This window comes from Micropterus salmoides, unplaced genomic scaffold, assembly GCF_014851395.1.
Source record: "Micropterus salmoides isolate LMB-PRFRI ecotype aquatic unplaced genomic scaffold, ASM1485139v1 Ms_hic_scaffold_5, whole genome shotgun sequence".
NCBI lineage: Eukaryota > Metazoa > Chordata > Actinopteri > Centrarchiformes > Centrarchidae > Micropterus > Micropterus salmoides.
This window is the reverse complement of record NW_024044237.1, coordinates 22037046-22062302: the sequence shown is the minus strand read 5'-3', so window position 1 is coordinate 22062302 and position 25257 is coordinate 22037046. Positions and strand designations below refer to the sequence as shown.

General features: G+C 42.4%; 2 protein-coding genes across 3 annotated transcripts in view; one reads left to right on the top strand and one right to left on the bottom strand.

The window, feature by feature from the left end:
- Positions 1–15238, top strand: part of mrpl11 (mitochondrial ribosomal protein L11) — a 46346-nt gene extending 31108 nt beyond the window's left edge. The window contains exons 3-6 of one of the 2 annotated variants that reach the window (XM_038699726.1): positions 1713–1808; positions 12109–12202; positions 12555–12714; positions 15000–15238. In XM_038699726.1, coding sequence (XP_038555654.1) covers positions 1713–1808; positions 12109–12202; positions 12555–12714; positions 15000–15114 — 465 coding nt within the window. In that variant the 3' untranslated portion in view covers positions 15115–15238. The remainder of the gene's footprint in view (positions 1–1712; positions 1809–12108; positions 12203–12554; positions 12715–14999) is intronic. The other variant, XM_038699727.1, reaches the window with a different exon arrangement.
- A 3759-nt stretch (positions 15239–18997) lies between these two features.
- Positions 18998–24979, bottom strand: npas4a (neuronal PAS domain protein 4a). Its single transcript, XM_038698731.1, has 8 exons — positions 24454–24979; positions 23872–24026; positions 23668–23770; positions 23252–23561; positions 23007–23116; positions 22711–22846; positions 20827–22601; positions 18998–20703 (listed from the first exon to the last, which is right to left on the bottom strand). Exons 1-8 carry the CDS (start codon positions 24626–24628, stop codon positions 20675–20677), a joined length of 2793 nt encoding a protein of 930 aa, XP_038554659.1. The 5' UTR covers positions 24629–24979; the 3' UTR covers positions 18998–20674.
- Between the last annotated feature and the right edge of the window lie 278 nt (positions 24980–25257).

Here is a 25257-nt window from a genome sequence, read left to right as displayed (position 1 = left end):
CAGGCCAGTCTTTCTCTTATTTGCCCTATTTTTTTTCTCCATGTTTGTTCAAGCTCTTTTTAGCAGCGAAGGACTGCCTTGTCAGGGAGGACATGCAAAGTCTTTGCCTCTGTCTATCTTTAGAACAGTCGCTCCTCTGTATGCATAATGTCTCGCACGTTTTTGAAGCATCGGGCATTATCTCTGGCTGGTCAGGGAGTCCCTTTCACGGCATTGTGTGGCTTGAAAGGGCCATCTGAGTCATTGGGAGAGATCATTTTCCGACACGGGCTAAACAGAAGGGAAAGGAACGGGAGCCGAATGTGTGAGGCAGAGCCCGAGGGTTTGCTTTGACTCATACCCAACATCACAGCCTTTATACTAATCCATATTTAATTAGACTTTCTTTCAGTGCGCCCTCCCTGCTTGTTTACCCTAGCTGTGTTGTTTTATGGGATGAGGAGGGAGGGAAGGGCATGGGTAGAAGGTAGTGAAGATGACATGGGATTACTATTAATAAGCACGGGAGGGAAGGTAGAGCCTAGTGAGGGCTCTGGGGACCTAGCTGTGTTTCATTTCATTAATAGGATATTGTAATTCAAAAAACACCCATCAGCTCTGGAACAATAACCTGCCTCGACTCATGTGATGTGTTGAAATTTCAATCGGTTTGTTATTATGTTAGCAGATTCACAGAAACGCTGGTGAGTAATAAGTTATGTTTTAGACACTAATGAAGGGATGGAGTTCTGTAGATGGAGTGGCTGATTAGCATTCATCAGGTGCTTTTGAAGCCTTTAGTGGAAATGATGTTCACAGAACTTTCTGCTCCGTTAAGTTCAAATAAATGTCTTCCGCGTCTTGTCATTGGAGAATGTCTCAGGATGACTGACTTTTCATCAGATCCATTATTAGATTCTGAAAGCTTTGCTCTGCTCTGTCGTGGAGCAATAGAAGCTTGCAAGTCCATTAAACTGTATAAAAAAACCTATTTTCCCTTCCCCTCATTTCTGAAATGAACATTTCAATCAGTGTGTTGCCTTTGGGAAGGATGGCGGGTGAAGGTCAGTATAAATTTCAGCAGGAATAATTAGATTCTTTATTAGTCTTTGCCACTGAATTCCGCTCCAAAGAGGAATGGTGCAAAGGAGCAGCGTTGGCCGGGTGTTGACTTAATGTCACCCATCCATTTTGCTTTCGCTCTGGTTGGCCTCGCAGGAGCTGGAAAATGGGAGGCTCATTCATCACTGGTTTTCTCTGGCTCCGGGCACCAACATGTATTCAGTCATAGCTCGAGTGACATGCACAGACACACACACTCTGGAACAACAGAGGGTTGCGCGCACACACACACACACACACACACACACACACACACACACACACACACACACACACACACACACACAGATGCATCTCAGTGTGAATATAACAAGAATAACTAGTATGAAGTGTAAAAATGTCTCAAGATGTTATGGCACAAAAACACTCAGACCTGTCACATGTATTAACCGCCACACTCCCATTCCCTGAACCATTCGTGTGTGCAGATATAGTCAGACCTCTGACGCTGTGTGATTGATTGACTGACAGCAGCCCAGGCATCTGTATTCTGGCAGCACAGTGTGACACGAGTGACGTTCAGCTGAATGTTTGCGAGCTCTCACTTCTCATACATTTTGAAGCGATCCTCCATCATTTTCCCATGTTTATTTCCCTCTTATCCCATCCAGAGAGGAATCCCCATTGGCCAGTTCTGCAAGGACTTCAATGAGAAAACCAAGGAGCTGAAGGAGGGCATCCCTCTCCCAATCAAGATCCACGTGAAGGTGCGTCTTTGAGGCTCGTTGCAGGTCTCTCTAACCCAGCCCTGACCCTTTACACTTAGTACCCCTCCCTCCCACGATTGTGGTTAATTCCACTAGCTGCATAACATTATCAGAGCACTTCCATTATTCATACTCTACCACTGAAGTAAGCCTTTCCATTTGCATTCATTAATGGAGCAATACCCAGAGGAACTTGGAGTCAAGAAGCATTAAGTGCATGCAAGAAATGGGAATTACTCAGAAAAGAGGTGTTATGAGCGTGTAGTTTTCATTTTACACAACCATGTATTGTCTGACTTGCCACACCCTCCTCCCACCTCTTTGTATGTTGTTTGAAATCAGGAGTTGCGTCCTTTTAACAGTGTTGTAATGAGGTTTGTGATGTCAGGAGGGGGGAAGCCTAATCCTTTTAAAAGGCGTGAATTTATTTTGACATGCAATATCCAGCAACAGCTCTGCCATCACATCTGGGGCCTCGCTGCTGCCCGTCATTGCCATCTGCTGGTGTTTTTTAGTGTTGTGCTTGTTCTGTATACACTGTTCTGTGTCTACTTTGTAATGTTAAGTGTGTGCATGCAACATGTTTCAACCTCTGAAATGAATGTTTCTCAGCTCAACTTTCCCCTCAGACTTGTCGGCAGCTTTGAGCTGTGCCTTTTATCTCACTTTAAATGTTGACATTTTGGGAAATCCAGGGATTTGCTATCTGGCAGAGAATTAGTTGAAAAGGTTGATACAACACTTGTGTTTGTGTGTTAACTAAAAGAGCTTGAGCCAGGAATTAGCTGAACATAAAGACTAGAAACAGCGAGCCTGTCTCTGTCCAAAGTTTAAAAAAAAAATCATCCTTCCAGCACGAAGGTGTGTATCTCATTTGTTTAATCCATATGCAAACAGACATGTAACAAGATTAAGAGTGTACAGCCATGCCAGCGGGCGGCTGTACTTGCCTCACAGTGGTGCTTTCAGCTAAATGCTAACGTCAGCGTGCTAACATGCTGATTTTTAATTAGCACTAAACATAAAGTACAGCTCAGGTTGACGGGAATCACATTAGGTGTTCGATCATAAACCAAATATTAAACAAATTAAAATTTTGACCTGATGATGGATGATGAAAAGTCAAGGGATCACCAATTTTATTTCAGTTCATCCTGAATGAATGTCTGAACCTAATTTAATGGAAATCCAACAGATATTTAATCTGAAACAAAGTGGTGAACCGAAAGACTTACATTGTCATCCATAGCGTGGCTAAAAAGTTGTGGTTTTACACGGGATTAGTTGCTGCTATTTCTTGCCAAACAGTTGCTAGGTGCAGAGACCTCCTGGTGTCTTATGGTTACACAAGAATCCAGGCAACAAGTTATACTAGTGTACAGATTAGGGCTGGGACGATTCACTCATCGATAACGAAAATACTTTAATTTGCATAATGTGGTTGGCGCGTCGCAATAAAGCAGTAAGGTCAGGCTGCAGCCTGTCCCTGTAGCACTTGCCCCCTGGTTTACAGGCCACACCTGCACCCTGGACAAAATAACAAAATAGTTGAAAAGTTTCAGTCTGGTTTTAGGAAGTACCACAGCACTGAGACTGCCCTGCTTAAAGTCACCAATGACCTTTTAATGTCTGCTGATGAAGGCATGTGCTCAGTCCTGGTACTCCTGGACCTGGCGCTGCTTTTGACACCATTGATCACAACATCATGTTAGACAGACAGACTGAGGCACTGGGTGGGGATCTCTGGTACTGCCCTAGAATGGTTTTCATCCTACCTGTCAAATCGGAAGTTTTGCGTGTCTGTAAACAACTATGTCTCCTCGTTCTGTCCAGTTAAATATGGTGTGCCTCAGGGGTCGGTCTTAGGACCCATTTTGTTTTCCTTGTACCTGCTTCCCCTTGGATATATTATCCATACACATGGCATTTCTTTTCATATTTATGCTGATGACACACAAATATACTTGCCCGTCAGATCCACAGACCCTGGAATGCTGAGTTCACTTAACAACTGCCTTTGTGAAGTTAAAAAATGGATGTCAAATAACAGAAACAAAACAGAAATCCTGGTCATTGGGTCCCAGCAGATGGCAAATCAAATACTGCCATCTGCTGGTTCCCTAGTAAATCACATTAAGCCTGTGGCAAAGAACCTTGGTGTTTGGTTTGATAGTAATTTAAATTTCAAGCAGCACACCACAAAGCTTGTTCAATCATGTTTTTATCAACTTAGAAATATAGCTAAAATTCGATCTATGTTAACTTTTAAGGACACCGAGACCATTTTACACGCCTTCATCTCATCATGCCTGGATTATTGCAACAGCCTTTTCACCTGTTTAACCCAAAAATCTATTTATCGACTCCAGACTGTCCAGAACTCAGCTGCCAGGCTTTTAACCAGAAGAAATATGACCACATTACTCCTATTTTAGCTTCATTACACTGGCTCCTAGTATGTTTTAAAATTGACTTTAAAATTCTATTGATCACTTTTAAAGCTCTTCATGGCCTCTTGCCTTGTTATATTTCTGACCTTTTAGTCCCATACACACCAGCACGTACCTTGAGATCCTCGGGCAGAGGTCTGCTGTCTGTTCCAGAGTCTCGACTGAAAACTAAAGGGGACAGAGCGTTTGCTGTCAGGGCTCCGAGGCTCTGGAACAGCCTGCCCGAGGAAATCAGGTTGGTTGAGTCAGTGAACTCTTTTAAGTCCCTTCTTAAAACATACTTTTATAGGAGAGCCTTTCCCGATCTTATTTGACTTTATTTTATCCCTTTTATTTTATTGTATTTTACTAATTTTATATTTATCTGTATTTTAGTCTTTTCAATGTTTTCATGCTTTTATCTTGTATTGTTTTTGTATTATTGTCTTTACACTTGTTAAAGCACTTTGTAACTTGTTTTTGAAAAGTGCTCTACAAATAAAGATTATTATTATTATTATTATTATTTAAGTGCTGCACCTGATCAAAGCAGGGATTTCCTCGGAGAACAAGCTGCAGCTAACAAACCTGGCCTTCGCCTATCTAAAGTTTGGTATTTTAGAACAGAGACCCAGCTGTGTGGTGCTCTGTAAGGTCTGCAAATTGGAAATGACTTATCACAGAGGTACAATTTCCTGGAGCGCTTTGTCAAGATGGCAGAGGCAGCACCGCAAGTCCTGTTTACTTTTTGTCTCCATACAAGCACATTGTATTAGGATTATCAACACGAGGAACGTTTCACTTGTTTTGTTTGCCCCACACTGATGCAAAAATAGGTTATTATCTTACTGCATATTACTCCAGTGATGAAAGAAATTTCTTCTTCTTCGTCTACGTCTTCAAATGTTTTAATAATAATAAAATCATAATAGATCCGTGATGTGGAAATTAGACTGAATTTAATTTATCATTATTTAAATTTGCATTATTGATGAGACAAGTTTTTGATATTTATATTAGATAAATGAATTCCAATCTTAATTGAGTAATAAAAAAATAGAACAATACATTAGAACAATAAATTAGTCCTTAGATTAACTACAGCTAATAAAAAAATTATCATTAAATGATAAAAGCTAATTAATGAATTTTAGAGGTTCAAGTAGCTAGATTTTGTTTAATTTTGGACAGAGCAGGCTAGCTGCTTCTGTTTCCAGTCTTTATGATAAGCTAAGTTAATCACCTCATCTATCTCTTGATATCAAGCTATTGCTCAAACACTTTTTTCACGGCCTTTATAACACTGTCACGCCCCGTCTTTGTGTTTTTTTCGCGTTTTCATTTTGTAAGAAAAAGCCAGGCGCAGTAAATGTTTGTGTTTCATCTTATGAAATGTAGGAGGAAACAACAGCAGCTCATTGAACCTTTGCAACCAACAGCTTTTCCGTAGATAGAGAAAAATTCTGTTCCCACTGTCGAAAGGTCACAACTGTTAGATAACACGACTCTGATGACAAATCACCTGCTCTGTGGTATCTTCTCAGCTCAGCCTACAGTTTATTGTCCTGTGTTTTTTTTTGTTTGTTTGTTTGTTTTTTACGTGACAGATAACAGATGATCCAAAGAAAACTTTCCACGTATGATTTATTGATTGGATCTATATGTCAGATTTTATAAAGACCTTGGGGCCAGGGAATAATTCTGAATTAAAAGAAAAGGATCAGAATAACTCAGTGAGGCTGAAGAGATTATTTTTATTTTGGTCTTGAGAGGACAGAAAGAGCGAGTGGATGAGAGCAGATGAGTACAGCAGCAGATGAAGATGCAAGGGGTAGACGTATTATGTAACACTTAATGCAAACAGTTTAGGTTATTTCAATGTTTTTCTCTTCTTTAAAACTGCACTAATTATCAGAATTACCTACACTTCTCCTCAGCTCTGCAGAGATTTTTAGCCTCTTTCAGCTCATTGTCTTAGTTTTACAACTCACAATTATAATGTTTTGATTTACTCTCAAAACTCTCATCAGCATTGTTCCCAGCTGCAGCAGTAAAACACACTGTACACTACCTGCTCAGCACAATATAGCACACAGACACAGTTAGCGACTAGCTGGTGAAAGGAGAGTGAGTATTGGACTTCATCAGGTGTCCTGAAACTAGACACTAAATTAATGATAATATTGCTCAATTAAAGGGGCTATACAGGGGTTGGACAATGAAACTGAAACACCTGGTTTTAGACCACAATAATTTATTAGTATGGTGTAGGGCCTCCTTTTGCGGCCAATACAGCGTCAATTCGTCTTGGGAATGACATATACAAGTCCTGCACAGTGGTCAGAGGGATTTTAAGCCATTCTTCTTGCAGGATAGTGGCCAGGTCACGACGTGATGCTGGTGGAGGAAAATGTTTCTTGACTCGCTCCTCCAAAACACCCCAAAGTGGCTCAATAATATTTAGATCTGGTGACTGTGCAGGCCATGGGAGATGTTCAACTTCACTTTCATGTTCATCAAACCAATCTTTCACCAGTCTTGCTGTGTGTATTGGTGCATTGTCATCCTGATACACAGCACCTCCTTCAGGATACAATGTTTGAACCATTGGATGAACATGGTCCTCCAGAATGGTTCGGTAGTCCTTGGCAGTGACGCGCCCATCTAGCACAAGTATGGGGCCAAGGGAATGCCATGATATGGCAGCCCAAACCATCACTGATCCACCCCCATGCTTCACTCTGGGCATGCAACAGTCTGGGTGGTACGCTTCTTTGGGGCTTCTCCACACCGTAACTCTCCCGGATGTGGGGAAAACAGTAAAGGGCGGACTCATCAGAGAACAATACATGTTTCACATTGTCCACATCCCAAGATTTGCGCTCCTTGCACCATTGAAACCGACGTTTGGCATTGGCACGAGGGACCAAAGGTTTGGCTATAGCAGCCCGGCCGTGTATATTGACCCTGTGGAGCTCCCGACGGACAGTTTTGGTGGAAACAGGAGAGTTGAGGTGCACATTTAATTCTGCCGTGATTTGGGCAGCCGTGGTTTTATGTTTTTTGGATACAATCCGGGTTAGCACCCGAACATCCCTTTCAGACAGCTTCCTCTTGCGTCCACAGTTAATCCTGTTGGATGTGGTTCGTCCTTCTTGGTGGTATGCTGACATTACCCTGGATACTGTGGCTCTTGATACATCACAAAGACTTGCTGTCTTGGTCACAGATGCGCCAGCAAGACGTGCACCAACAATTTGTCCTCTTTTGAACTCTGGTATGTCACCCATAATGTTGTGTGCATTGCAATATTTTGAGCAAAACTCTGCTCTTACCCTGCTAATTGGACCTTCACAGTCTGCTCTTATTGGTTCAATGTGCAATTAATGAAGATTGGCCACCAGGCTGGTCCAATTTAGCCATGAAACCTCCCACACTAAAATGAGAGGCGTCTCAGTTTCATTGTCCAACCCCTATATGTAGTCTTAACGATGTAACACAGTTTCTATTTTATTTTTTTTATAAATCAAATTTTCACTGCTTTGTCAATGGGCTGTAGCCTCAAAACAATCGCGATCAGGATAAGCGGTACCACGAAGCTGGTTATCAACTCGGTAACTCAACCCAGGGTTGCCCAATCCAGCTGTGAGCGCGTTCACATAAAAGAGGCGGTGTTAGCAGCAGATGACCAATAGACTTGAACAAGTCCAACATAGCCTACGTTCATATTAAAATTTAGTATTTCAATAGCCCTACCAAACTGCTCATAATATTCAGCCTCACATAAGAAAAATAAAACCCATTTATTTTAACATCTGCGACAGGCTGGGGAGCAAATAAAAAATATTAAACACATTTCAAAGAAGTTAGTAGGCTTACTGTAAAAACCTGTAGGCCTACAATATCACTATAGACAAGAGTGTCTCATCACCACAGCAAACATAAAGCAGCCTATAAAACAGTCTGTGGGATTTCCTACAGATGGTGATTTTCCAAGATAGCTGATTGGTCAGTTGGCGGCGTTTTCATAGAGTTGATCTCTTATCTGGAACATAACCTGCTCCGGAGCAGGTTAGCCGTTCAGCATAAGTTACCATGGAGATCTACCCCAGTAAGAAGTTGAACCACCGTCGTGGCACTAACAACCCAGGGTTCACCCCGAAGTTTCCTCAATAAGCTCAAATCCTGCTTCATGGTACAGGCACTGGGTCGGGATATAGCCCTGTGCGCTAACACCACAAAACAGGCTTCCAGCACAACACCAACTCCAACATAAACTCCATGTAAGGATAAAAACAACAATAAAGGTTTATGTGATGAAGCCCAATGCAGAGTGATTTGTTTACTAACCTATAGTGATGTCAGGCAGGGCAGCCAGCTAACGCTACATTAGCTCGGACCTGCCACTGTTTGCTTCGTAACATTCAATATAGATTTATTGTGGTTTTACCAATACTCAGGTATACCGCTTCTCTACCTTTCAGTCGCTGTAACTAACATGACCCACATAATATTCAATAGGCTCCTGCAACAAAACAGCGACAACACAGAGGAAGACCCATCCACTAACTTTACAGTAAAGTTACTTACTGCGGTCTAACTGTTATAAAGTGTGGACAAAATCTCGTTATAATATTCAGCTCACTAACAGTTTCATTATCATCCAGTACATTTAGCTGTGTTGACATTTCTGAGCCTCCGGTGAAAGATTTACAGATAGTAATGTTGTTACTGAAAAGCAGTAGGCGAGCTAACGATGTAGCACAGTAGATGTAACGAGCATGGATTAGCTCAACCTCAAGCTGATAAAATATTACTGTAACGTTGCAGTGGGACTTTACCTGAGTTTCTAGCATGTTGTGTGAAGCTGTCTCCCTGTCCGTCTATAGCCGCTGTCACTGCCTTTTTCCTTGGAGTATTGTGCAGTTTGCTGCGCTGAATGAGCTGGGAACATTGAAGTAACAGAGCCTGAACATGTCTGCATTTATGGACCCTTCGCTAAGCCATGCCTCGAACACGCGGCTGGCCAATGACAGCGCAGTATAGGACTCGCTCTAACTGAGGTCCAACACTTTCGTGGTTGCCCTCCATTGACTAATGCAAAAGGAGTCGTTTTCTACCTCTCTTCTGGCGTATTTTTCCAAGATATGGTCAAAAGCTGTTCCTGGGGCACTTATACTTATAGCACGTAATAATTACTTTCGCCGCCCAGAGACGTTGATAGAAGTACGATTTATTCTCTTTCCAAAACCTAATACAAATCCAGAAAAATGTAGGCTGTGGATTGTTCCTAATGTTTGTTAGTTAGTTAACGCTAGCTAACTTCCTACTGAATGTAACGTTATAAAACCCTACTGTTCTGCTTTTTAATGACTGTAATAGTGAATAGAGACCTATCCAGCTGTACAGGAACAATGTCGATCCTTAATATTGTAGTCAGGTGATACTGTGGTTCACTTTGACTCTTTGATCGGTAGGCTTTAGCTTGTATCATTATTTTTTTTTCACATCATTTTGAGTCAGTTTGACAGCCTGAATATAATCTTCAAATGCACAATGCAACTGTCTGCTTCTTTCTGAGATCGTTTTTTCCAAAAATTAGACAATATTTCTCCGGGGAGTGCAGTAAAAGACAGTGGCAGCGCCGTGATAAAAGTCTGTTAGTTCCCGACAGTTTGTCTGACTTAGCAACAGTAACTAAGGGGGGGCGTGGCTTAGCGAAGGATCAATTGTGGGATCTCTTTATGAAAGCGGTTGTGGTTCAGATTATGCTTTCTCATGAGTTCAAGCGAGCACATGTACGAGCACACGCCTGGTTGCAATCTTAAAGATGCACCACAAGTGGCCACTGAAAACTCCATAATGCCCCTTTAATGCAGGTTTAAATTATAGTCTCATATGAATAAAAACCGTTACGAGAAAATGCAAAGTGATAAACTTTTTTGTTTAGAGATGGGGAAAGTAACCGACATATCTAATATTCTTGATTTAAATATACAGGTTCTTCATAGTATACTTTTAGTTTCTGTAACAGTAACTATTGCACTGAACACACAGTAAGCAATTAGCCCCAAGGTAAGAAAAAAAACGAATGAAGCACTACTTGAATCGGAGAGGGATGAAAGAAATATCAGGTACTCCTGACTCACTGGTTTCATAAATACTGTAGATGAGAGAATGCTTGCCCCCTAAAACTCGTTCATCTTAGCTTTAATCATGTATCCTCAATTTGAGGGTCTTTTAACTTTTTTCAGTTTAACATAGCATTGTGCCTTGAAGCTTGAATAGTAGATTGACGCTACAGTTTGTAGAACTAGTTTTGAACTTGAATTACAACCTGCTGAAAATGTTTCAAAACGCAGGGAAACTAAATTACTCATGTCTGTGCTCTTCCTTAGTAAAATATTTATCACATTAAAACATGATTAAAATGTGCTTTATTCATTTCAGTTATTATCATGTCATAAACTGAAACATTGAATTTTTTGTCAGGGCCGTAGTTACTATTGAGGACACCAAGGACTCATTTTCAGTATTGTTTCTGGGAATATTGAGGTTTAATCACTTTTGCATTTACACAGAAATAACACATGGTGCATTCTGAAGGCTAATTCTGTTGCTTTCTTTTTTGAAATTTTAGCCTTCTTGCCTTCATTTTCAGATAAGACAGATGAAAAGAAACAGGATATGAGGGACTGAGAGAGATGACAACATACAGCTGCTTTCTACATTATAGTTGGTGTGGGGGGTATAAAATAAATGAATACGGTCATACAACTAAAATCAAATGTGTCTAGTATTTCTCCACCAGAAGACCAACTGCACTTGGGTCACTGTTTCAAAGCAGCCTTAAACAAAACATTTTACCTACAAATCATGTTTGTAGGTAAAATTGTCGAATTGATTGTCCAGTTACAGCGAAGTAACCTTTACCAGTCACAGCAGGCCTGTCAAGCTATGGATTCCTCCATATGATGACGTGGTGTATATGGGGCTGTAAGAGCGATAATCAGCATTTAATCAGTTTAAAATTAAAAACACGGGGAAAATTGTACGGAAATCACTTAACATTGCGTTTGTATAATCTAACGTAAGCTGCCTAGTTTACTACCTACAGTGGTAGCCTGAGTCAGCTTTTCTTCCAGGGCCATGACATTATTTTGTGGCATTATAATAAATAACAGGCTGATATTGCATTTATCTTCATCCTATGCATAGACTAATGTAGGACTAACTAGCTCTACACTGCAGTTTTCTACATAGATCATCAGCTGGTGAGGAAAAATGCAGCTTTAGCCTCAGTCTTCAATCATATCATTTAGCCATCAAGTGCGTTTGTAAGACCTCTTTTCCAAGACTCTAGTTTCAAAAAGTCAGCTAGAAACATTAAAAAGTGGGCCACAGGCTTTTTCAAAGTCATAGAGCTAGCTAACTTTATCTTAATTAGCTAAAAGATAGAAACCGACGGCCAACAGCTAGAAATGATGAGCCTGCTTTTATCTACCACTTTCTGAAATCAAGGGCCCATTGTTCCAGAAATTAAAATGAATTTAAATCACAATCTGCCATCGTTATCATTGTGAACCGCATGTGTGCAAAAGGAACATTTAGCATGTGTAGCAACAGCAACTAAGGACCATTAATTTAAATTAGTGAATAAATGTGAAAAAAATTATGTTTTATAGACTTCTGGTGTCTAAGCATATATTTCTTAGGGGTGGTGGTGTTGCGCTGAGGGAATTATGTGCTCGGCATTTATAAAATCCTGGCTGTAGCCAGTTTCTGAATCAGATTATTGTTCCATGAAAATTTCATGTTCACATTCCCGCCTTTGATCACAGGTTTTAATTTGAATACTTCTGTCTCCTCAGCCTGACAGAACCTATGACATAAAGATCGGCCAGCCCACTGTGTCTTACTTCCTCAAGCAAGCAGCGGGCATTGCAAAAGGGGCCGGCAAGACAGGTGAGATGTGCTGCTGCACAGATGTATCTGCTCTCACTCCAGTTTTCACCCACTGAGCCCATCCTGTAACGAACACACATCTCTCCCTGGGCTCAGTTTTGAGCTTTGCTGTGATTGATGTTATATTCATGACATGCGTAAGAACTACAGCAGAGGAAAGAAGTGGCAAAGCTGGTGTGTTAGGAGAATTATGTAATTCCACCTTTCATGCTCCAAGTTCCAGCCTGGTACCACCCCTTTACCATCTCTGACACACACACACACACACACATGCTGCACCCACCTTGTCCTGTTTTGTACATTTATAGAATGAATTTATTTACAATTTGAAATCTCTTTTATGTGTGTGAAGGCCACGAGACAGCGGGTATGGTGTCTGTAAGGGCAGTATATGAGATTGCCCAGGTGAAAGTCCAGGATGAGTGCTTCAAAATGAGGAACGCCTCCCTTGAGACCGTCGTCAAATGCATCATCGGCTCGGCCCATTCGCTTGGCATCAAGGTTGTCAACGAGTAAGTCCTGAGTCTGTGCTCGGTGCACTTAAAGTTTCATCATATTGACCTGAGATAACATAAACCAGACCTGTGTGCACACAAGCAGTGCTGTCAGAAGTGCAGTGCTGGTCGTGTCCTTTTATATAATTCATTAAATGTTCTTTAAATGAACTAGGACACACGTTGTCACAAATGTAAATCTTCACACACATTCCTGCAGAGTGGCAAAAAAGCAGCAACTGAAGGATCCTGGTGTCATCTGCAGATGCTGCAATACCTGCTAACGGCCACTAGAGGTCAGATAAGAAAACAGTAAAGTGACCACAGCGGCCGCAATAACATACCTACAGTAGCTTCAGTATCAGATGCAAATCAATGAAATGACCCTGCAGCAAAGATTGTTGTAAAGTCAAAAGTTGGGATACTTTTGAGGAGCGGAGTGGTTTGTAAAGAACCTCTTGTCCTTTTTAATATTGAGTATCTTTCCATACCAAGTCACACTTAATATTTATCTTTGTTAGATGTATGTTAATTTCTTCCTATGTTATAGAGCTTCACAGTGCATATTTAGGCTACAGTGAGCAATTAGAAAAGAAATTTTAGTGTTTCAGAGCAGCCTTGAAAACTTAAACAGGTGTTTAGGATTTTAAAAAAGTAATTCATCCATGAGTATATTCATTGGACAGCCAATTTCTCTATTAATCTTTGTAGTTTCAATGCAGTACCTTGCCATACTAATACTTAACATCATTATACAGTATGGAACTTATTGTACTAATGTACCTAATATTATCTGTAGTCCTCGTTTAGTTTTCATTTTTGCGACTGATGTGTTTTGGCTGCTGTAATGATGTAATTTGCCACTTGGTTTAATAAGATACTCTGCATTATACAACACAGTATGGTGTACTGTATTACAGCTGTACCATAAGCTACAGCTTTAACCACAGACAGATGAATGTTCACTTATTGTTTGTAGCCCCTCTCTCCTTATACAAAATAACATGAATAACAACATGAGCACTTGACAATAACAAGCAGTCCAGTACAACAACAGTAGTCTGCAGTCTCAAAAATAGAGTTAAATCAACAACTCTGTCTGAGCATCCTGCTGCACCTTTGTTCCCCACCTCTCTGCCATGTTTCTTGTCTGTACCTATACTGTGAACTATCCCATAAAGGCATAAATGCCAAAAAAACACTAACTTCCTGATTCACATAAAGTTAAACAGGTATGCAGTGTGTTCACACTGGTGAAGTGACAGTATACTCCAAGAAGTCAGTATGCATAATAAAAAGAATAAATTAATAAACATTTTTCAGTGTATTGTTGATGGACTCCACCACAATGGAAGGAGCTGCAGCACAAAAATGAAACAAATTGTAGATGATGTTAAAACAGCTTCATGAACACTCCAGATAAAAACTTACCCCCCTTTTTAAATTATTTATTTGTTGCTGTTATTTTGTAAGATATATAAAACAATATATAGACACAGTATGTAGTATGTTCTGTATACTGTCAGTGTGGTGTATTGAATTGGGACACAAACATTGAATGCTATAAGCAAGCACAATCCTGATTTTGTGTCAGAATACTTTAGATTTTACAGATTTGACATCCCACCCTCCACCCCAACCAACTTTCTTGCTTACCACCTGTCCACCTGTGTTAACGATATTTATCATTTATTACGTGCATAGCAGTTATTTTACCACAAACTGTTTAAGTTCTGTATTCTTGCACAAACTAATTCCCTCAAATTGCCACATCTATTTCTACTTCAGTTAATGCCATTGTTCTTTTCCCAAAATACTTCTCTCCCCATTACTGAAAACCTTACCATTTTTTGCTGCTGCAAAGCATTATGATTTATTGAGAGTTCTGTCCGTGAAAAAATTGGTATCTCTTCCTCTTTTACAATGGATTTCTCGCTGGGTGGTTGTTGAACACTGCTGCACTGTGGTGAGTCGAAAGAAGAGATTGCTGCTTGGTTCTCGATGACTGATGCCAAAAACAATGTGTAAATTTAATGTCGCAGATAGCTTAAGGAGTTGATGCTATTAAATATCATCATCTCTGCTGAAAGCATCTTGATTTGGTGTTTATCATACGCATATGCAGTGCAGTTGTGTTAAATATCAAATCAACAAACCACAAAATGACGCAGCGATGCAAAGAAACCCCATTTTTAACATTATGTCTGTGTAGTTTTTACTGTTTTTTGATTTTGTAACATTAAGTCTGTGTTTGGGGTAACTGTATATTATTTTTCCTTCTTTTTCTCCCTCCTCCTCTTCAGTCTCTCAGCTGATGAGTACAAAATCTTCTTGGAGCAGAGAGAGGAGAAGTTGAAAGCTGATGCAGCTGCAGCCGCAGCTGCTGCAGCTGAAGCTTTGTCGGGCAAAAAGAAATGAAGACCTGTAGTATCCATTATTACCCCCCATTACTGTTTTTATTGACTCTATTCATGAGCCACATTTATACCAAAACACTGTTAATGTTGTGTGTCCAATATTAATAAACAGTTATGTGATATGTGTTTCTTCTCATTTCTCCTTATTCACATTTGATATTAAGACACATCTTTACTGCAGATTGTTTGGTTTCAGTATTTTAGAATGATATAAGAGCTTTTTACTTCCCTTAATTTTTGGCAACAAAAACATCCACTTCAATTTTGAAAATATTTGCAACCCTGAGTGTTTCATTTCCTCTGAGCTGAGCTAATGAATATATAATTGCTTTGTCTTGGAAGGATTTGTACATGCAGTCTCTTTGATGTTGTTATCTATTATTAACACTTCTGGGAGGGATTTGGCTTTTTGTCAGGTTGTGCAGATTGTTTTATGTACATTTCACCATCAATCTGTGATCTGAAGGGTTCATCACATGAATTATTGCAAAAATCAGATGGTGCGATAACTCTATTATTGCTTATTGACTTTAGCTGGAATTATAATGACATGATTAGATTTACATTTATGCAAGAACATAAATGATTGTCATGTTATATGCAAAAATCTGAGAAGCCTCCAAGTAAGCCATGTACCAATACTTTACTAAAGTTTTGCTTTACACTTTGTAATGTAATGCATAAAGATAGTGCTGAAACAATGAATTAATAACTCTATAGACTGAAATCATTGTCAGCCATTTTTAGAACCAGTTAAGTATTTTATCAAAAATGGAAATGCAAAAATACCACAAATAACTGTTTACAGCTTCTCAAATGTGAAAATGTGCTGTTTTTCTGTTTAATATCATTTAAGTTTTGGATTTGGGACAAAACAAGAAATTTGGAGATTTCACTTTGGACTGTGAGATCTTTTGTTGGGCATTTTCCCTATTTTGTCACATTTAAATAAAGAAATTAATGGAAAAATCAGAAAGGTAATTGACTGAAGAATGATAATCATTAGTTGTACCCCTAAATGCAACACAGTTAATTGCCTTTAATATCGGTTTAATTATTTCTGTAACTGCTGAAATTGTTGCTTCTGTCCTTACTGGTGTTGAAGAAATCCCTTCCTAAAGTGATTGTGGTGGGGGACACTGTCCTTGTTCTGTGCAAACTTCTGAAATTCGTCTGAAACTGAGTATCATCGAACATTACAGCCTGTGGCACATGACATGGAGGAGGTTGTCCATTAATCACAAACTTGGTAGTTTAATTCCAAGCTCCTCCTGTCCGAAGATGGTCATGAGCTTGTTGCCATCAGTTTCTGTGTGAATGGGTGAACAAGTGGCACATTTGGGTAAAAGTGTTACATTAATGCAGCCATTTGTTGAGTGCAAATTTCCGTCTTTTGTGGAATTATTCCTCCTCCACAGCTCAGAAAATAAACACTGTCTGGGGAAATACAAAGAGAGAATTTATTTTCAGCAACCAATAACTCTTAACAGTAAGCATCTGAGTATTGTTTTAGGTCACTTTTAACCTGTGTGTGTATATATATATATATATATGTGTGTGTGTGTGTATATGCACACATATATTTATATATACACATATATACACATATATAAACCAACATGAAGACCAGAGAGCTGTCTATGGGAGAAAAGCAAGCCATTGTCAAGCTGAGAAAAGAAGGAAGATCAACCAGAGCCATTGGACAAACATTGGGCATAGCAAGTACAACAATTTGGACTGTCCTGAAAAAGAAAGAAACTACTGGTGTACTGAGCAACAGACGTTGAACAGGTCAGCCAAGGAAAACAACAGTAGTTGATGACAGAAATATCGTGAGAGCTGTGAAGAAAACCCCCAAAACATCACCGACCTCCACAGTGCAGGGTTGAAGGTATCACAATCCACTGTTTGAAGAAGACTCAGAGAGCAGATATATAGAGGCCACACCACAAGATACAAACCACTCATCAGCAGTAAGAATCGGAAGGCCAGATTGAAATTTGCAAGAAGTACAGAGATGAGCCGCAAAAGTTCTTCAACACAATCTTATGGACTGATGAGACCAACATTAATCTCTACCGAAGTGATGGAAAGGCCAAAGTGTGGAGAAAGAAAGGAACCGCTTATGATCCGAAGCATACAAGCTCATCTGTGAAGCATGGTGGAGGTGATGTCATGACTGCTTCTGCAACAGGCTCATTAATATTTATTGATGATGTAGTTATGATCTTCAATCGTAGGTCAGGCGCCCTTATGTTGAGTGATTCTGTACCGTAAGGGCTTGTTGTTATTGGGGCTTGGGACCCAATCTCTGAGTGTGGGTATGATGATGACATCTCCCCGATGACTTGTCGTCCTGGTTTCCTCTTGCCGTAGCATATTTGTTGTACCTCATCAATCTCTAGTTGTGATAGGAGCTGCCGTTTGCGGATATTAGAACACTGTGCTAGGAGTTGTTTCTTTGTCAGTGTTGATGATGGGTTTTGAAGCATCCATATATCCCATAGTCTCTGCATATAACCCCTCTCACCGAGATTGCTTGTATAGTAGCATTGCATCACATTCATATTTTCTGCTCTAGTCCATGAATGTCTTGTTCCAGTAGCCCACTTGTCATCAGGTTGCCCTGGTTCCCTAACACCTGACGCGGACCTTGTTGACCCGGGCGACCTCCGAGCCGGTATGGCTCTTGTATTTGCAGTGTGTATGTGTATAAATATGTGTGTGTGTGTGTGTGTATATATATATATATATATATATATATATATATTGCACATTGTGGCCACCCTAAGCCACACATGTGCAATACCCATGCTGTCTGAGAAGTGCTCACTAGAACAGATTTTGACAGATTTGTGAACAAAATGTGAGAGAAATAGAATGTATATTTATTGAATAGTGTGATGTTATTTGGACCAGCGAACATGAAATCTAAACTGTCCTTAGAACTGGCGTGTGAAAAGCCTTTTCCTAACATGGCTTTTCACATAATGCTCCTCTCTGGCGATGTACTCATCTTTGCCAGGAGAGAGCAGCAGTCAGCTGTGCAGTGCTTCCACTGCTCATCTGCACTCCATCACAGACACTGCAGCAGCGAGGAACAAAATGTTCACTGGCAGAAAAACAGTACAATGTTTCTGGCTTTGTCTCATTATATATAATAATTTCAGTATTATCTATTATGTGGCACTGGTGATGAGATCTGGCAGAAAATATATTATATTAGGCCTCACAATGGGTTATCTATGTATTTTTCTCTGATTTTGTTAATGTTCACCTTTCCATCCTGTGGCGACAGAGCATCAGTTTGTCCCACATCCCTCTTTACTGTACCTCTAATTTTAGCCTCTCCTCAGTCTTTCTTTGTCTCCCCCCTCTCTCCAGCCCTCCCCTCTCTGATCCTTCTGAATGGAGGCTGAGAATAGATGGGGGGCTGTTTCAATCTGGGCTCTTGAGCAGGAATGCCTATATATGGAGTCTTACGCCACGGCGAGTGCTGATGGAGTCGCAGGTTCGTCGAGTGGGCTACTGTGATTTGTAAAGGGGGGGGTTTATATGCCTAATATATGTGTGTGTGTGTGTGTGTGTGTGCACATCATCATAAGTGGGAGGCCAACTGTGTGTGCCTGTGTGCACATCCTCGCACGCAAAAACCTCGATGCCAAGTGTGCGTCAGTCTGAGTCAGATAGTGTCTCATTCTGTCTCGTCATGTGTGTGCGTCAGTGCTGTTGCTGAGCGAAACTCGCTCCAGGGGAAGAAATGGAGGAGAGTGTATGGGAGGGAGAGGAAAAGAGGCCGGGTTGGTGGGATGATGCTAATGATGATGATGAGGCTGAGGGAGGAACAAGGGGCTTGACTATGACGACACAAGTGCATCAGTCGCATTAAGTGCACTTTAATATAAATGCATTTGTATGACAATCAAATACACTTATAAGCATCACAATAGAACACTGGTCCACAATGTCCATTCTGCAGTAAGTAAGATGTTTAGAATATATTCCATCTTAGGCAATAAAAATCTCTTTCTTATATATATACAGACCAATAACTGTTTCATACAAATGTACAAATGTGTACAACCATTCTGAAAAGAACATATGCCTATATCCACAGACATAATGCATATGCAATAACATCTTTTTCAAATATCACACATACAATATAGTAATTTTACACGTGTATATTAACTTAGCCTTTAATAGCTAGAACGTAGGAATCAATCCTTTACTTGACCGTAGACAACTCTACGTGAGCGTGTCGACACCATGGGAATAGTACCATTCTCAACCCGTGTCGCTTAGTAACTGAATAGAAATAGCACCCCATCCCTATTTTCATTTTTTAAAACAAAACTTTGTATTCTAACCCCTCTCAAAAAAGAAGAATCGCTCATTCACATAGTCAATTGTGCCTCACTACACCGCACTCCAGTGGAGCAACGATGTAAATGTCCATGTTGAATGGACATAATAAAGAGTTCAGAGTTCAGCAGGTCAGGGCCGTTTCAGGCACACAGGAGCCGCTATAAGCTGCCAGCATTGCAAATATTGATGCTGCAACAATATCCAGCCGACTGCCCTCAAGCCAGGAGGGGACCTGAAGAGCCCACATTCAGAGTCTAATGTACAGTACAACGTAGCAGTGGATTTTTGGCATGATCAGAGCTCCGGCAAACTTCCAGACAATTTCTTGTTTGGTGTTACATCTCGTAAAAGCAATGGATACCTTCAACATTCTTGAGATCTTCACATGCCAGGATCTCTTTGCATGTTTTAGTTTTTTTGTTTGCACATCACATTGATACACAAGATTTTAGATGGAGAGATAAAATATGAAATGTCAAAGGTCTGAAGCCGCAAACTCAAAGCTCAAAGTATCCCAGGTTTAAAGTTGACAACTATTTTTGCGTTTTGATGTTGCCTTTAAGGCTGTGACGAAGAGTGCTATCAAATCAGAGCTGTACTGGCTCTGAAGACTGGATAGAGGAGTTGTTTGCAATTGGATGTACATTTAGTGGTCATCCTAAGGATGAAAGAAATTTGTAAACATTTGACTTCCGATACATTTGAGATTTGGGTTTGCGTTGCTGCATGTCAGGCAAAAGTGCTTTAATTCATCTCCATATTGAAATGGAAAGAAATGTTTTTTGTTTTTCTTTGTTCACAACAGATTTTCACTACGAGTGAATACAAATGCGCGTCTGGAAGTTAAACAGCGCTTACAAGTTCAGAGATGTTTCTCTGTCTGATCATATCTGAAGCTCGTGTTACAGAGAAGCAGAAAGACACCACATGGACTCAAAACCCAGTCAGTTATGAGTCCATGTGGTTGCACCATCATGTAAATGTTGCACCAGTTTGTAGTAGTATACAGATTAATGACTGAACAAAAATATAAGCCAATCTTTGTTCTTAGGAGACATGTAGGAGTTAAAGTCCTTAAGTTGTATATACATTATGTATATTTATACACTTAATTATTTTTTACTTTTCAGTAAAAGGGGCTCCACAAAATATGACAATATGCCATACTTAATGAAGTAAGTCACAGACTTATTTTAGAACGGAGGAACACTTCCACTCCCATCTGCAAGACAAAAAAAATGGAAAAGAGAGAAAGAGGAAGTTAGTGATGTATTTTCAGAAATGCTTTTTCATCTCATGTAACAAGACAAAAGTAAAAAAATAGAGAAAAGAGACAGATTGTTACCTTTGTGGAAGCACTGTGGCGGTGGATGACATTGGAGTTGATACAACTCAGGTTGTTGCCCTAAGCCAGGGGCGATCGAGGCACCTGCCCCAAACATGGGTTCCAGGACGGCCAGTTCCTCCAGGAGGGACTGAGTGCAAGACACAGCGGGCGTGGGCGAGGCGATGGGCGTGGAGGTGGCAGGGCTGGGGGAGGCAGTGAGGATGAGGGGAGGGGAAGCTGGGATAGAGGAGCAAGAGGACACAGGAGATGACACCACCTCGATCTCCATTGCTTCCTCCGCTAGCCCCTCCCCTTCCGCCTTTGCCCCGGCCTCAGCAGCCACAGTCGCCCCGCACCCAGCCATGGAGTTACATTGCGCCGATTGGACGCTACAGAAGTGGCTCACTCCCTCAAACTGGGAGGGTTGGCGCCAGTACACTGGGGTTTGAGGAGAGTTTGGGCTGGAGGGATCGGGCATAGGAGAGGGGGAGGGGGAGGAGAGGTCGGTGGACTGAGGAGGAGCAAAGTCATCTTGGAGGAGGGTTTCTAGGATGCTCTCTTCAAACAGAGAGTCATCCTCATCGAAGAAGATGGGAATGTCCAGACCTCTCCACGCTTTGATGGGATAAAACTCCCTAAGCATGTGGACCGAATCAACATCAGCAGTTTCTATGGTGGGAGACAGGAAGGGGGAGGGAGGGCAGGATGAGGGTGACATGGAGGGAGGAGAGAGTTTGGACAAGAGTGGATCCAGGTAGAATCCCTCTGCCAGTGAGCTGATATGTTGAGCTAAGAGGGAGATTTCTGCCCTCTCCTTCTCCCTCTCTCTCTCCAGGGAGAAGAAGGAGAGGCAGGGCTGTTTACCGGGTGATGCCTCAGGGGTAAGGAGGCCCTCAGGGGGACACTGCAGGGGCCCCAGTGGAACATCTACATACAGTGGACCCCGAACCTCGGGCAGGGTCATCACTGTGCAATCACCGTCTCCAGGGCTGTCAGGCGTAGGGGGCAGTTTCTCATAAAGGGAGCCACTGCAGGGATCAGTGAAGAGGAAGTCACTGGATAGAGTAGGTAGTGTGAGGGGGAGCTTGGTAGACAGGGTGGTGGGGGGAGCGGGGCTGGAGGCGGTAGTTGGTGGGGCTGAGGAGGAAGCTGAAGGGGCAATTGAGGTGGTGGCGCTGGCTGTTGTAGCAGAGGGCGGTGGAGTGGTAGTGCCAGTGGGGTCGAAGCTGAAGAGGGGTTCACCGAATGGGAAGCTGGCCCCACCAATCTGGGGAGTGTAGGGTGGTGTGCACACAAACTCTTTACTCTGCTGAGCTTGTGGGGTGGGGACAGGGGGGAGAGGCAGGGGGAGAGCTGGCAGTGGAGGGTCGAGCTGGAAGGAGGGCGGTAGGAGAATGTTCTGGGTTAAAAAGTCTAAGTCTGCTACTGTTTCAACAGTGACTGGAGTAGGGGAGGAGGCAGCTGATGGGCTTTCAGTAGGATGTTGCTGAAAGAAGCTTTCTTCTTCCAATGAGGAGATACTAGAGCGCGGGTCGCCCTCCAGCTGCATAGCCTCAGCAGCAGAACTCCCTGGGTCATCAGAGGAGCCCACACTGCAGCCAGCTGTGCTGAAATCGAAGGACTGGGCGGACAGGCCACTGCTGCCTGGGGTGAAGACCTGGTCTGGGCTGGACAGTGTCTCTGGAGACTGGAGGCTCATACCCTCCTGCTGAGAAGTACCAGCACTCAGAACCAGGGTCAGCTGGGTCTGCTCTGAGCTGAGCTGCTGACGCACTGACCAGGCCTCCGAGTCACTGAGATGAAAGAAAAGAGCAGAGGAGTTAGGATGGTGTTTGTGTCTGTATTATTCAGTCTTTTGTCTCCAAATTGATGAGTGTAGTTTTGAAAAAAGGATGTAAATACCTGATGATGTAGTTGTTGCTGCTGATGGGGATTTCTCCGGGCTGCAGTTGAAGCACCATGTAGAGCCAAAGCCAGGACTGGTCCTGAGATTGCACACGCACCACCATTTCAGCTCTGCCCTCTCCTCCTTCTCTCACTGTTGAACAACAGTCATAGCACAAGTTGGCATTGAATTGTAATCCTATTACTCATCATAGTGTTTTCACTGTGTGGATGTGCCAGTGGGCACATTGTGTGTGTGACTGTGTGGGCTTGGATGGTTGTAACTGGTAGGTATGTGAGAAGAGTACACTTACATAGGCTGCGGTGTTGAGCGGAGGCATGTGACAGATCCTGTGGGTGGAGGAGGCTGTACCAGGAGCGAGAGCGTAAAGCTGTCACATCAAAGCCCAGATAGGCGCTCACACTGCGGGAAAGAGTGGGTGGTGATACATTAGGACGGTAATGTTTTGCTCCTTTAAGTCATCACTCATAAACAGATTAAGAACTAGTGCATATTAAAGCAACAGGTGGAAGTGAGGTGCTGTTTATGTGAACTCACCTGTCTTGGGCAGTCTGCAGCCTCATGTCCCGGCCATGCTGGGAGTGGAAGCAGGCCAGGAACAAGTTGGTCTCAGCCAGGGGAGGGGCAGAGGTTGACTCCCTCTCTGCCCCGGGACTGGAGCGGGTCGGGTGGGGCTCCAGAGGGGAGCAGAAACACACCCAGACTGGGTTGGAGGTCCAGTAGGACCCGGTGGCAGGAGAGGTGGCCGGGGGGGAAAGGCAGCGAGCCCGGATCAGAACCAGCTTGTTCCCAGCACTCTGCCTCCGCACGGACTTGGAGGTGTTGAAACGGCAGCGGAAGAGATGGTCTGTGGAGGACAAGATGAGAGGAGGTTTATTAATAAAAATCACTTTCGGTCAGTCTGCGTTAGCTGGAGAAAAAAAATCTAACTTAATGTAGATGTTTTGTCTTACCCATCTCAACCGACGTCGAGGTTGACAGGTTGGTCCTCATGATAAGGTGGTCTGAGGCGTCGATGATATCATACACACTGTCTCCCTGTGCCACAAGATCCACCTGGAAAAATTAAAAACACAAACATTATTCATGAAGCCCTAAAGTAGAGTTTGACCATACATTTACCAAACTGCGAATGCATCAGTTGTGTGTAGACTCACCATGGAGTGTCCGAGGTGCTCGGAGACGCTGTCTGACAGGTACAGGAGCTTCCCTTCCCCAGTCACCAGCATCAGAAATCCCGGCAGCGCCTGCATCAACTCCGACAGCTCGTGGAAAGACAGAAACCTTTGGCTCTCCTCAAGACTTCCCACTTCTAGACGAAAAATAATTGTGGAAAGGGAAAGAGCAGAAAGGAGCTGTTAGTAAACGTGAACCTGATAAAAAAGAATGAACATATCTGATCTCAGCAGTGGAGAAAACGCTGTGGCCGCAGTGTGTTTCAGCACCATGGACAGCGGTGCGGCTGCACTTATGGCGCTCAAGCATTTCAGCACCACGGACAAACTGCAATTTAAAGGCTTTTATCAGCTTCTATGTGATTATCTCCGATCAATTGATCACCCACAGCTGTGCAGTTTTTCCGAAAATTAGATATCGGTCTATATCAAGACAGTTGCCTGCGGTGCCACTAAAACACTTGTTGATTCCACCACTGTGAGAGGCTGCAGTCTGTCTATGCAGCAGAGCTACATGAGATTCATCAACAGGTCTCTTTTTATTGAGAGTAAATTAATTCTTACCTTGAGTGAAGAAGACTGATTTCCTGGTGTACATGCAGGCAAGTGACATGATGTGCAGGTATGAGAGCCGCGCTTTATCTGCATCAGTTATCGGCAATAAGTCCTTCAGGTTCCGGATCTCAGCGTTGATCTGGTCCCGTCGAGCCTTGGATGCTCCCTTGGTTGAGCGGTACATTGTGGCCGGTAGTTGAGGAAAACTATCGAAATTCCTCCAGTTGTGAGTTGGAGAGTTGTGTCCGGAGCGTTGTTTAAGGCCGTGACTCGGCTGAAGTCGGGGTGCCCTGTCTCCGAGGTGCGTTAAGAGACAGGTTGTAAGTGTGGAAAAGCGGTGAGGTGTGTTATTGGACTTTCATCTCAGCAATATTGTTGTTGTTTTTTCCAGAGCAAGGTTTAAAAACCTTCTCCTATCCTGTCTCCGTCTGCTTTAGCTCCGCCACTGCGTCCAGCTCGGATGCTGGATGTCTGTCCCCCCTTTCAGAGTGCAGGTGAATCGGCGGCCGTGGTAGCCGTCTCTCGCACAGAAGTCCGGAACCCGTAAATCTGGTTGAGGGACTCTGCTTGCAAGTCTCTTATATAGCCTGGGACTCCGCCGGAGTAGGGGGGCTCCCAACGCACCAACACCAACGTAAAACGGAGGGAGGGGGGTGGAGAAGAAGGGGGGGCCGAGAGGGATTGATGTATCTCATATCAGTGTTAGCATTGGTGGAACTCTCCCCCTCCCTCTCCCGTGCCCTCTCCTTTCGGTGACTCTTCATCGACGTCAGTTCTTCCCTCTACTCGGTGATGACGTCCGGCTGAAATCGG

Coding starts and splice junctions, on each gene's coding strand:
- npas4a (XM_038698731.1), bottom strand. CDS start 24,628: ATGTACCGCTCAACCAAGGGAGCATCCAAGGCTCGACGGGACCAGATC. Junction 22,847..23,006: donor CGCTCAACACCGCAGCCTAT/GTAAGTGTACTC, acceptor GTTGTTCAACAG/TGAGAGAAGGAGGAGAGGGC. Junction 22,602..22,710: donor AGCAACAACTACATCATCAG/GTATTTACATCC, acceptor CTTTCATCTCAG/TGACTCGGAGGCCTGGTCAG.